This window comes from Aethalodelphis obliquidens, unplaced genomic scaffold (genome assembly GCF_003676395.1).
Source record: "Aethalodelphis obliquidens isolate GAN/ISIS:26980383/991018 unplaced genomic scaffold, ASM367639v1 scaffold58, whole genome shotgun sequence".
Classification (NCBI taxonomy): domain Eukaryota; kingdom Metazoa; phylum Chordata; class Mammalia; order Artiodactyla; family Delphinidae; genus Aethalodelphis; species Aethalodelphis obliquidens.
In genome coordinates this window covers 8,061,223-8,074,999 of record NW_020838002.1, presented here as the reverse complement: position 1 = coordinate 8,074,999, position 13,777 = coordinate 8,061,223, and the positions used below count along the sequence as shown (strand labels likewise).

The 13,777-nt window shown below is 37.8% G+C and overlaps 1 protein-coding gene across 2 annotated transcripts in view; it reads right to left on the bottom strand.

Annotated features, from left to right (window-relative positions):
- Positions 1 to 13,777, bottom strand: part of GDPD1 (glycerophosphodiester phosphodiesterase domain containing 1) — a 46,777-nt gene that overhangs the window by 23,014 nt on the left and 9,986 nt on the right. For both annotated transcript variants that reach the window (XM_027087233.1, XM_027087235.1), the window contains exon 2: positions 7,866 to 7,908. In XM_027087233.1, the coding sequence (XP_026943034.1) occupies positions 7,866 to 7,908 (43 nt within the window). The remainder of the gene's footprint in view (positions 1 to 7,865; positions 7,909 to 13,777) is intronic.

The following is a 13,777-nucleotide window of genomic DNA, read 5'->3' as shown; positions in this document are numbered from 1 at the left end:
ATTTCCAAGTGTTGAATAAACGTATGAACAGAAATTCAACATCAAAATTCAACAGGGAGGAAGGACTTCCTTGGTGGTGCAGTGGTTAAGAATCCACCTGCCAATGCAGTGGGCATGGGTTCGAGCCCCGGTCCAGGAAGATCCCGTATGCCTCGGAGCAACTAAGCCCGTGTGCCACAACTACTGAGCCTGTGCTCTAGAGCCTATGAGCCACAACTACTGAAGCCCGGACGCCCTAGAGCCCGTGCTCCGCAACAAGAGAAGCCACCACAATGAGAAGCCCACACACCGCAACGAAGAGTAGCCCCCACTCATCCTAACTAGAGAAAGCCTGCGCGCAGCAACGAAGACACAACGCAGCCAAAAAAAAAAAAAAAATTCAACAGGGAAATGGATGTTAAAACTACGAGACAGCACTATACACCATCAGAATGCCTAAAATTAAAAGGACTGACAGTAAGTTAGCAAGACAGTGGAGCAAATGGAACTCTCATATATTGCTGGTGGAGTGTAAGTTGGTACAATCCTTTGAAAAGTATAAATATCCACCTACCCTATGACATAGCAATTCAACTTCTGCTAAGTATATACCTGAGAGAGATGAATGCATTTGACCATTAAAAAACATGTACGAGATTATTTCACACATCATGGATGAATCTTACAGATATAAATTGAAAGAAAGAAAAGCCAGAGACAAAAGTGTAAATACGGTATGATGATATTTATGTTATCAGGAACAGAAAAAATCAATCTATTGTAATAGAAACTAAAATAATGGTTATCTAGGGGAAAGGAGTACAGGCTGGGAAAGGTCACAAGGGTGCCTTCAGGGGTGCTAGAAATGTTCTATAATTTTATCTGGGTGGTGGTCACAAAGGTGTATACATATATTAAAATTCTCTGGGCTGTGCACTTAAGATTTGTGCATATTACTGAATGTATATTATACATACTACAACAGCAGTTTTTTAAAAAGTCTTTCTTCTTCCCCTTATCTGCTAACTCTTATTCATCTTTCAGGTGTAAGCTTAAAAACTACCACTTCAGGATACCTTCCCTAATCCCCTGACCCCAGACTGGATTTTGTAGCCTATCTACCAGTTATTTGCCAAATTGCCAGGACTTCCTGTAGCACCTGCGTTTACTGTGTCAGAGTACATACCACACTGTTTTGAATACATCTATTTATCTTCCCCTACTTGCCCAATTAGACAGGTGCTCTCTGACGAAAGGGTTTGTGGACTATGGCTTGTTTACTATTGTAAACAAGTGTCTACGCATGGGGCTGGGCACAGCAGGTACTCCATAAGTATTTTTTTTTTTACTTTTTAAAATATTTTTTTAATTATTATTTTTGGCTGTGTCAGGTCTTCGCTGAGGCATGTGGGATCTTTTTTTTTTTTTTTTTTTTTTTTGCAGTGCACGGGCTCTTCATTGCAGCACGTGGGCTTCTCTCTAGTTGTGGCATGCGGGTTTTCTCTCTGGTTGTCGTGCACGGGCTCCAGAGCACGTGGGCTCTGTAGTTTGTGGCATGTGGGCTCTCTAGTTGAGGCACTCAGGCTCAGTAGTTGTGGCGCGAGGGCTTACTTGCCCCGCGGCATGTGGGATCTTAGTTCCCCAACCAGGGATCAAACTCACGTCCGCTGCATTGGGAGGCGGATTTCTTAACCACTGTTCCACCAGGGAAGTCCCATGTATTTGTTAAATATTGAATTAATGAATGAAAAGAGATAGCTCTCTGTATATGTAAAATGCCTACACAGCACTTTATGTTTGTTTTTTGTTGTTGTTTTTGTTATCTGGCTGGCCGCATGCAGGATCTTAGTTCCCTGACCAGGGATCAAACCCGTGACCCCTGCAGTGGAAGAGCAGAGTCTTAACCATTGGACCTCCAGGGAAGTCCCTTGTTTGTTTGTTTTTGTAAGCACCTTATGTATCAATTACCACAGGTGACATTTCAAGATGAAAAAAAAAGTAAACATGGGTGCGGCAGGGAGAGAGTTTTAGAAAGAAACTTCTACTTTTTTAAAATTCAGGAATGGAAAGAATAAGAGCTGGGGTGAGCAGAGTGAGAAAGCAGGAATGAGAAAACGTAAAAGTAGATAAATTACAGTTTATGTAATATATTCCTATACATTCAAATTGTTTTTTATAAGATGGAAACAATTTGAAATGGAAATGACTTCATATAAGGTCATGTCTCTACAACTAGATACTAAATTCCTAGTGAGGAAGGTATCTGTCTGTTCCATATTTTCCAACGTTCACGATGTTGGGCATATTGCAGGTATTCACACATTTCTAAATGAGCAGAGCGACTTCCCTGGTGGCGCAGTGGTTAAGAATCCGCCTGCCAGTGCAGGGGACACGGGTTCGAGCCCTGGTCCAGGAAGATCCCACATGCCGCGGAGCAACTAAGCCCGTGCGCCACAACTACTGAGCCTGCGCTCTAGAGCCCACAAGCCACGACTACTGAAGCCTGTGCACCTAGAGCCCGTGCTCCGCAAAAAGAGAAGCCACTGCAGTGAGAAGCCCGCACACCACAACGAAGAGTAGCCCCTGCTCGCCGCAACTAGAGAAAGCCCGCATGCAGCAAAGAAGACCCAACGCAGCCAAAATTAAATTAATTAATTAAAAAAAATAAATGAGCAGAATGAAACCATATGTTGGTTATCAATGTCTATGAACATTTTAAATTTTAATTAATTATCATCCAGCTAGCACCTAAATGTTCATCAATGATAAGCCATAGCCATAGTAAGTACCATACTTCAAAGAATCAAGTATTCACTTTATTCAATGAAGTTTTTATTCCAACAATGGAATGTCATTGTTGAATCTAAATGAAAAAAAAAAGTAGGTATGGTATGATCCCATTGATAAAGTGTGTGTGTGTGTGTGTGTGTGTGTATATATATATATATATATATATATATATATATATATATCTGACAAAATTTACCTTTGGAGCCAACCACTTCGGAATTTTCTCATACTTGGTCTCTTCTGATGATCCAAGCCCATCAGAATCCCACTCCAAAAGACCCAGTGGCCACTTGCTGCTTTGTGCCAAAGTCTCATACCGCTCCTCTACTTCTCCTTAAATAATCTTCCCTTTCATTGTTCTGATTATCACCAGTTGTTAGAGGAAAACAAACAAACTTGGCTCCTTAATGTAATTCTTACTACGATGTAAATAATTGTTAATTGTACATGTCCTCTTCTAAAGGACATCCACCTTTAAAAGAGATTATTTGCCAGTTGTGTGTTTGCTAGAACCACAAATGTGTAAAAATAAAATCCAAAAGTAGGCAAATAAGGACTTCCCTGGTGGCCCAGTGGGTAAGACTCCATGCTCCCAATGCAAGGGGCCCGGGTTCGGGCTTCCCTGGTGGCGCAGTGGTTGAGAGTCCGCCTGCTGATGCAGGGGACACGGGTTCGTGCCCCGGTCCAGGAAGATCGCACATGCTGCGGAGCGGCTAGGCCCGTGAGCCATGGCCGCTGAGCCTGTGCTCTGCAACGGGAGAGGCCACAACAGTGAGAGGCCCGCGTGACACAAAAAAAAAAAAAAGGGGCCCGGCTTCGATCCCTGGTCAGGGAATTAGATCCCACATGCCTGCCGCAACTAAGAGTCTGCATGCCGCAACTAAGACCCAGCACAGCCAAAATAAATAATAAATAAATATAAAATGTTAAAAAAAACACAAATAGGCAAATAAAAATAGGTTTTAGGTTGATAGAATTATTTTTCTGTATTTTAAAATTTCCTTGAATATTGTTAAACTATGTTTAGTTTTTTTAAAAAAAGAATAAAACATGTAGACACTGTAAGTGACATATAGAGCCAGCAAACAGTTTTAAAATAAAATTCCAAGATTCTTTATATAGCTAAAAAAAAAAAAATTGGTACTGTTGGTACTGCTGATTTTTGGTCACATACATGTCTTTCTTTTATTTTTGTTTTGGTTTTGTATGAGTGTGTAAAGGAGGGTAAGAGCAGGGGTTATCTATATTTTCCTGTATTTAAAAAATATTATATATTTTTTATTACCTAAAATCTTTCTAAGTATGAAGTTTGCCTTTAGCTGAAATGTTGGATATTTTTAGAAATGTTTAGGAATTATAAAAAAATTTTTCTATTTATTGTATGTTTATCTCTTATTAACAAGCTAATAAGTAAAAATTTAGAACAATAGTAAGTGTATCTAGGACAATTTGTAAATTATTCTAATAAAATTATCTCAAATTTGATACACAAATAGCTAGAACAGAGCAAGAAAACTTTTTTTTAATCACTTTGGCTTTCAAATTTTTCCATAAATAACAATATGCATCTACTTCAATTGAAACACCAAACATTGTATAGTTGCATTTCTGATAAGCTGATGACAAACACAGAAAAAAGCTAGGGAAGCCAAGGCTTCAACATTTCCGGAAAAAGAAATAAAAACTCTAGCTCTAAAAGAAGTGAAATTACTTCAAACTTCACAAAAACAATGCATCATAACTTAAAACTGACTCTATGTTAAAGAATTTATTTGAATCTCATTTATTCCTCAAAACATTGAGGTTGTATTATTATTCCCATTTCAGAGATGAGATAATTAGTATTGTATTAATTAGACATTCTAAAGAATTTTATCATGAGAATCAAGTCACTGATTAATTACTCTGACTGTCTGCCAACTTATCCTTGCAGCTATTGCCAATACAATTTGTTTCTTTCTCTAAGCATTCGTGGTAATACCACAGGGATCGAATTGTCCTATGGGTATTTACAAAGGTAGCCTGGTTTAATAACCTAGTTTTATTAGCTCTTAAGAACCAGATTTTACATACTCAGGGGCTTAGTGACTCTGTGTGTGTGTGTATCTTTGTAGTACAATTCCTTAGTTTTTGGTTACATATTTATTATGAATGGGATTCTGTCTCTGTCTTCTGTTAAAATTCTGCTTTTTTTTTTATTGGAGTTTACTTGCTTCACAATATTGTGTTAGTTTATACTGTACAGCAGAGTGAATCGGCTATATGTATACATATGGCCCCTCTTTTTTGGATTTGCTTCTCATTTAGGTCACCACAGAGCATTGAGTAGAGTTCCTTGGGCTATACAGTAGGTTCTCATTAGTTATCTATTTTATACATAGTATCAATAGTGTATATATGTCAATCCCAATCTTCCAATTTATCGTACCACCCAATATTCTCCTTTGTTCTTGAGTGCCGCATTCCATGTATCATTCAGTAAGTGATTAGTGAGAACCTATTAGCACCAGAGCTAAATGTTAGGGATTGAGAAATCAATAAGGATTCTGGCTCCCAGGAATCCCAGAAGAACCACATTCATAACTTAAGGTGTCTGTTAAATTATTTTATAAAGCACATTAAAGAACTTTTATAAATTGTGAGATGTAACTATTTCTCTGTGTCAGTACTAATTACTTCTTTAGCCCTACTATAATGTAATGAACATATAATGAATTAATTTTCCAAGCATTCTTAAGGTCCTTTCAATTTTCTAGATGTATCTTGTCCACATACCATCACATCTTAACCTCAAACATTTCACATTTTTAAAATAGCTTCTTCCTCTCCACCAAATGATAGCTCTTCTAATCCTGGTATCTTTTCAATTTTCTGGTTAATCTTAACTAGGCTTCCCACACCAACTATTTATATTTTCTCTAATATCATCTTCACCTCCATGTCATAATATACATGCTTTGTGAAGTATATGTCTAACCGTATATATAAATAAGATCTAAGTTTTAGCTGCTCATTGTATTTTTTACTATCTCTCCTTCAACTATATATCCTTTCAAGCATATACCATAATTAAGCACAGTGTCTGTCTTTCGTCAATTATGTATTATAACTCTTTATCTTTTTAGTATATAGTACCTTAAAAATAGTACGCTTAAACAATTTTTTTCTTGTTGTTCATGAAGTAGGCATATTAAAAAAAAAACTTTCTAAGTGTCCTAGCAGTTAAATAGAATATTTATAAATGAAAACAAAGTACAATTTAAAAAACTACTTATTGAAAGTAAGAGCACTGATGCATAAGACAAAACAAAACAAAAAACAAAATCATCACCAACAACAACAAAAAAAATTAAGTTTAAAATTAAAGCCTATTTGATTTAGGTTTTCTATAAATTTCAAAGTCAATTAGCAAACAGCCTTACAAATACATATATCTAATAAACACTAATAATAACATACGGAAGAGTTGCTTTCTTCTTTTAAAGTACCAGAAAAACCTCCAAAAAACTAAAGTTATAGAAAGCTACCACATGATAGACTGTAGTACTCTTCAATAGTTACTGCTTGAACAAAACAATATAAAAACAAACTGCTTGAAGACTGGAAATGAAATTTCGTATCTAGCAAGTAAAAACCATCTAAATTATTCTTTGAATATCAAAAAATTTTTCAGAGGATCAAAGTCTTCAAAGATAAAAAACATTTAGGTACCATCCTTAGAAATAATGTATTATACAAATGTACCATCCTTAGAAATAGTTTAATTTCATAAATAAGGGTGTTTCGTAAAGATTTAGCAAAAAAAAATATGGAGAAAAACTTACAAAATAATATACTTTTACATAAAGGAATGCTAAAAACCACTCAAAGTTATGAGCAGTTTTTCCCCAAGTAATATACATTACTACATCACAGGCAACAAATATTGGATAAATGATAGTGAATGAGGGTGTGCGTGGGTATGCATATGTGTGTGTATATCACAGTGACAATTGTTCACATGAAATTAAATATATTTTGCTATAGGAGCTAGCTACATAATCTCCGTAGAGAAGATAACAAAGTAATTTAAATTATTCTGTTTCACAGTCAGTGACAGGAGGAAAGATTTTGCATTTTAGAGCCGTAAGAGACTTGAGATTACAGTCAAAAGCATCACATTATAGAACAAAAAGAGTAAGCAATGACAAATACAGGAGGATAGGATTTAGACGAAACTAGACTATGGAAAAGCAGTACCTTGGGACCTGGTAACAGGAAAAGTAATCTCTAAAGTGTCTTTGAATGATGAGAAGCAGAACAAAAACTTAAGCCAAATTATCCTGATTTATTGGCCCCAATTATACACATAAAAATGGCTCAAAAATTACATAAGAAAATATTTTTCTTACTAAATATGGATAGTAATGTTTTTCATGGGAGTTAACTTATCACATTCCCCGTCTTATTTTTCAGGGAACAGAAAACTGTTCGCACCATTACCACACAGACTGATGATAATCATTCACTCTAAGACAAAGAACAAGGTATCAATCAGCTTTCATTCCTGTGTCTCCGGCTGCTTCTGTGAGGTGCTCTAAAAGACATCTATATGAAATATGAATAATCTAAAAATAGAAAAAAAAATTTACCTGATTTAAAAAAATAAGATCAACACTCCTAAGGCTTCAAAGAAGAAAGACCAGATGACAGCTTGACCTGACCTGTGGAAGAATTACTGAGTAGACACATAATCCTACTCATAAATAACAGCCAATGTAACAGTGTTTTCATTTTCTCCTTTTCTCTTTCTCTCTGAGGCTAATTAGCATTACACACAGTATGTGCCTTGTTACAAATGTCTTCTTTCAGCTTTGGAACTATAGTATCTTTTGATTACCCAAAACTCTGATCTAGTTTTTCAGTTATGCAGAAGCCAAACACTCTTTGTAACACTTCAGACTAACTAAAAAAAAAAAAAAAAAAAAAAAGCCATTTTAATAAAATAGAAACAACTACCACAAGTGGATGCTACACGTGTACTATCCTCACTTGGTGAATCATCATCACTTTAAAGATAAACTGTAAAAGAAAAGAATACCTTTTTATATACTTACTGCTGAAAGGCTGCCATCGTATTCTCCAAATTTTCTCCAGCACCTGTGAAAACATTAAATTGAAGCTAATTTGAACATTTTATTTTTCCAGAAATTCACCTAAAAAAGATACATCAAATGAATCATGATGTTTGTATATTATGTAGACATTACAAGTGTTTTAAAGAACGTAGTGGTATTTTGAATTGCTTTTAGCTGCACCAAGAAGAATCAAAGATCAAAACACAGCCACAGCAACGCAGGAGGGTTACAAGAACCTAAACATGCTTTTAAAGCCATAATAGAAAAGACAGAGGAGGACTCGCACATATACACCTCCTCAGAGTTAAAGTGTCTCTCCTCTGGGTCCCCAAGGTCTCTCACGCATCTTTCTACTAAGGCATTTATCATATTTATAGCATAAAGTGTTTACCCATCTCTTTTCTCCCTTTCCCATTAATTACTTAAGAGAAGTGACTGTTTTAATCATCTTGGCTGAGGGTAATATAGTGTAGTAGTTGAGGGTGGGGCTCTGGAGTTAGGATCTCTGCTCTCAAGTCTGTTTGATACTTGTGTGACCTTGGGAAAATTACCTCACCTTTCTATGGCTGAGCTTCCCTATCTATAAGGATGAGGAGGGACTTCCCTGGTGGTCCAGTGGCTAAGACTCCATACTCCCAATGCAGGGGGCCTGGGTTCAATCCCTGGTCAGGGAAGTAGATCCCACATGCATGTCACAACTAAGAGCTAACATGATGCAACTAAGACCTGGAGCAGCCTAAATAAATATTTTTTAAAAAAACAACAGAGAAGAAAAACCCAAACGAACTTTTTAGCCAACCCAATAATTAATGGAATGCACAGGAAAAATACTTTGGAAATACTTTTCTAAATATTTGGAAAAACAGACAATTTCTTTTTTTAAAAAAATAAATTTATGTATTCATTTATTTATTTATTTTTGGCAGTGTTGGGTCTTCGTTTCTGTACCCAGGCTTTCTCCAGTTGCGGTGAGCGGGGGCTACTCTTCATCGCGGTGTGTGGGCTTCTCATTGTCGTGGCTTCTCTTGTTATGGAGCACAGGCTCTAGATGCGCAGGCTCAGTAGTTGTGGCTCACGGGCTTAGTTGCTCCACGGCATGTGGGATCCTCCCAGACCAGGGCTCGAACCCGTGTCCCCTGCATTGGCAGGCAGACTCTCAGCCACTGCGCCACCAGGGAAGCCCGACAATTTCTTCTTAACAAAAGAGGCAATTCAAGTTTAAGGTGCTGTTCAAATAATAGAATTAAAACGTCTTACATACAATAACATCTGAACATATTTGCAAGAGTATTAAAGTTTTCTTCTTTTATATTGTTAGATTGTATTTTTATGGCAACCTAATTAATAATCAATAGAAACACAAGGTATGAAGAAATGAATATAGTAACCTAATGTTCTAAAAGTTCCATCAGTTTAGCAGAGAGAAAGGGGTACCTATGTGAAACAAGCTACTTTGGGGACTTCCCTGGTGGTCCAGTGGGTAAAACTCCGCACTCCCAATGCAGAGGGCCCAGGTTTGATCCCTGGTCAGGGAACTAGATCTCACATGCACGCTACAACTAAGAGTCCACATGCTGCAACTATGAAGTCCGCATGCCACAACTAAGAAGTTTGTATGCTGCAACTAAAGATCCCATGTGCCGCAACTAAGAGCCGGTGGAGCCAAAATAAATAAATAAATAAATAAATAAATAAATATATATATATATATATATTTTAAAAGCTACTGCTATGACTTTAGGTTCACTTTAATTACTAGAGTTAAAGCACAATAGAAAACAGATGAAGCAAATATGGAGATTAAAATTTTTTCAAAAGTAAGTGCTCTTTTGACATTAAATGACTTTTAAAAGTCCAGTCAGTGCTTGTTTTAGTCAAAAACTAAGGAAATATGTTATAAACAGATCATCAATATTCAAGAACAAAGCACTCTAGAATACTACCTAAAAGAAAAGAGTGCTAAAATGGTTACTTGTAGATTAGGTTAAACTGCTGCCTGTTGTACCAAAAAGCAAGGAAGTTAACAGGACACAGAAGCCAGTTTGAAGAAGCTCTCACTGGCCAAATCTGAGACAATGTTAGCATCAAAATAATGATAGTAACAAACTTTAAACCATTAAACAAAATAGGATATTCTAAATCCATTTTAATAACTGGACCAAAAGTTTGATAAGGAATGGAGTGTTTATGTGGTTTCAAAGTACTTTCCTACAAAAATACTAACTACAAAGAGAAAAAGTACCTTCACAACGGAAAAGTCTGGCAGACACCACTTTCACCAAGTAATCAAAGTCAACATCATTAGCTCCTTCAAGCTGACTTCTGTGTCCTTTTAATTTCCTTGCTTTTTGGTACAATAAACAATCCGTTTGGGAATTCCCTGGCAGTCCAGTGGTTAAGACTCCGTGTTTTCACTGCTGAGGGCACGGAACTAAGATCTTGCAAGCCGCGTGGAGTGGGGGGGAAATACTCACTTCTCAACTCCTCTGTGAAGCACTTTATAAAAAAGTTACTTCAGATTACAATGATTCTTATTACAGTCAAGAGTTAATGCCTTAAACTAGCAGTTCCTAACCATTTTGGTCTCAGGACTCTTACTGAGTACCTCAGAGCTTTTTTTAAGCATTTTTTAAAAATTAATTAACTAATTTATTTATTTTTGGCTGCGTTGGGTCTTCGTTGCTGCACAAGGGCTTTCTCTAGATGTGGCGAGCAGGGGCTACTCTTCGTTGCGATGTGCAGGCTTCTCATTGCGGTGGCTTGTCTTATGGCGGAGCATGGGCTCTAGGCGCATGGGCTTCGGTAGTTGTGGCATGCAGGCTCAGTAGTTGTGGCGCAGGGACTTAGTTGCTCTGTGGCATGTGGGATCTTCCCGGGCCAGGGCTCAAACCCGTGTCCCCAGCACTGGCAGGAGGATTCTTAACCACTGCGCCACCAGGGAAGTCCCTCAAAGAGCTTTTGATTATGTGGGTTATATCCATTAATAATTACATATTAGAAATTGACTTCTAAATTTTAAAACTTTGAAAACAACAATAATAAATCCATTACATGTTAACATAACATTTTATGAAAAATAACGATCTGACAAAAATATTTAACACTAAGAGTGGCATTGGTTTACACTTTTGCAAATCTCTTTAATGTCTGGCTTAATAGAAGGCAGCCAGATTCTCGTATCTGCTTCCTACGTACATATCAACCTTCACACAGATAGTTGGAAAAGAAAGATTCTTCTGTGATACTGCACCAAAATTCAACAAATGGCAGATTCTTAAAAGTTAGTTGTAATGTGGAATCTGAACCTTATTAATGACCTCTTCATACTCTATTACATGAAAATCGATTAGCCCATCTTGAACTTTGAATGGATCTTTCACCCATGCATGGTTTTTTGGAAAATACTGATTCACTGAATTATGCTGATCTTCTAAATACTGACACATTTCATTAAACAATATTTTTTAAAAATCACATTTGTTAATACCTGATATCATCGGGAAAATCTTTAAAAATTGGAAAGCTACCAAGCTCACAGTGGATGATACAAGTTTTTCAGAAGTCTAATTTTTGCTTGAAAGCTCAAATTTAATCATTGGCATTGCTTTAATAGAAGGCAGCTAGATTATTTTTCTTCTAATGACAGACTCACTTTATTAATTTTCAAGAACATATCTGCTGAATACTCAAGGCTGAATAACCAGTTCGTCAGTCAGTTATTTAAGTGAAAATGGGGTTCTGTGACCCTCTTGCACTGTTGGTGGGAATGTAAATTGATACAGCCACTGTGGAGAACAGTGTGGAGGTTCCTTAAAAAACTACAAATAGAACTACCATATGACCCAGCAATCCCACTACTGGGCATATACCCTGAGAAAACCATAATTCAAAAAGAGTCATGGGGCTTCCCTGGTGGCGCAGTGGTTGAGAGTCCGCCTGCCGATGCAGGGGACACGGGTTCGTGCCCCAGTCTGGGAAGATCCCACATGCTGCAGAGCGGCTAGGCCCGTAAGCCATGGCCACTGAGCCTGCGCGTCCGGAGCCTGTGCTCCGCAACGGGAGAGGCCACAACAGTGAGAGGCCGGTGTGCCGCAAAAAAAAAAAAAAAAAAGAGTCATGTACCAAAATGTTCATTGCAGCTCTATTTACAATAGCCCGGAGATGGAAACAACATAAGTGTCCATCATCGGATGAATGGATAAAGAAGATGTGGCACATATGTACAATGGAATATTACTCAGCCATAAAAAGAAATGAAATTGAGCTATTTGTAATGAGGTGGATAGACCTAGAGTATGTCATACAGAGTGAAGTAAGTCACAAAGAGGAAGACAAATACCGTATGCTAACACATATATATGGAATTTAAGGGAAAAAAAATGTCATGAAGAACCTAGGGGTAAGACAGGAATAAAGACACAGACCTACTAGAGAATGGACTTGAGGATATGGGGAGGGGGAACGGTAAGCTGTGACAAAGAGAGAGAGAGGCATGGACATATATACACTACCAAACGTAAGGTAGATAGCTAGTGGGAAGCAGCCGCATAGCACAGGGAGATCAGCTCGGTGCTTTGTGACCGCCTGGAGGGGTGGGGTAGGGAGGGTGGGAGGGAGGGAGACGTAAGAGGGAAGAGGTATGGGAACATGTGTATATGTATAACTGATTCACTTTGTTATAAAGCAGAAAGTAACACACCATTGTAAAGCAATTATACTCCAATAAAGATGTAAAAAAAAAATGGTGTTCTGTGGAAAACAATAAAGGCTAATTCAGCTCAGAATTCAAGCAACTGCACAAGTACGTTTCCTCAAGACAATCATCTTCCTACTTTGGTATGCAGCAAAAGTGATTTTTGTGTACTTCCAATTTTGTCACACAGAATAATAAAACTTATGCGTACTCAAGGATTGAAATTTAATAAAATTAATAATTTTTCTAATACATCAAAGATATTCTTAAATGAAACTGCCTTTTTTAAAAAAAATGTGAGTGCATGATGGTGAGGAATACAATGGCTACTAGTACATTTGGTACCAGTATTTTCATTTGTGCTAAAGCAACAGCAGTTTTACCCACTACTGCTTTTGCACCATCAGTGCAAATGTCAACAAGGTGAAAAAGGTAAGTAATGTCTTATGAAAATAATTTTGACCTTGTAGACCCATGAAATGTCTTGGGGACTCCCAGGAGTTGCAGACCACACTTTGAAAACCACTGTCTTAAATAATCAAGGATCAGGGCTTCCCTGGTGACGCAGTGGTTAACAATCCACCTGCCAATGCAGGGGACATGGGTTCGAGCCCTGGTCCGGAAAGATCCCACATGCTGCGGAGCAACTGAGCCCGTGTACCACAACTACTGAGCTTGTGCTCTAGAGCCCGCGGGCCGCAACTACTGAAGCCCGTGCGCCTAGAGTCCATGCTCCGCAACAAGAGAAGCCACTGCAATGAGAAGCCCGGGCACCACAAGGAAGAGTAGCCCCCACTCACCGCAACTAGAGAAAGCCCGCGCACAGCAACCGAGACCCAACGCAGCCAAAAATAAAATAAATTTTTTAAAAATTCAATGATCAGAAAAGTCAGAGGAGTGGTCACCTCTGGGGATGGAGAAGGATAGACTGGGAAGGGAACCAAGGGAATCTTATGGGATTCTAGAAATGTTCTATATCTTGATCTGAGTAAATGGCTACCTGGATGTACACATATATTAAAAAAGATATTAAGCTGTACACTTAAGGTTAGTGCTACCACATGTATGCTATGCCTAAATGTTTGTTCAAAAAGCCTTTATTTCTAAGTCCTATGTTTTTTATATTCTGGTACACCACCTAAACCCTGAGGCGGCTTTTTTTTTTTTTTTTTTTTTTTTGCGGTACGCGGGCCTCTCA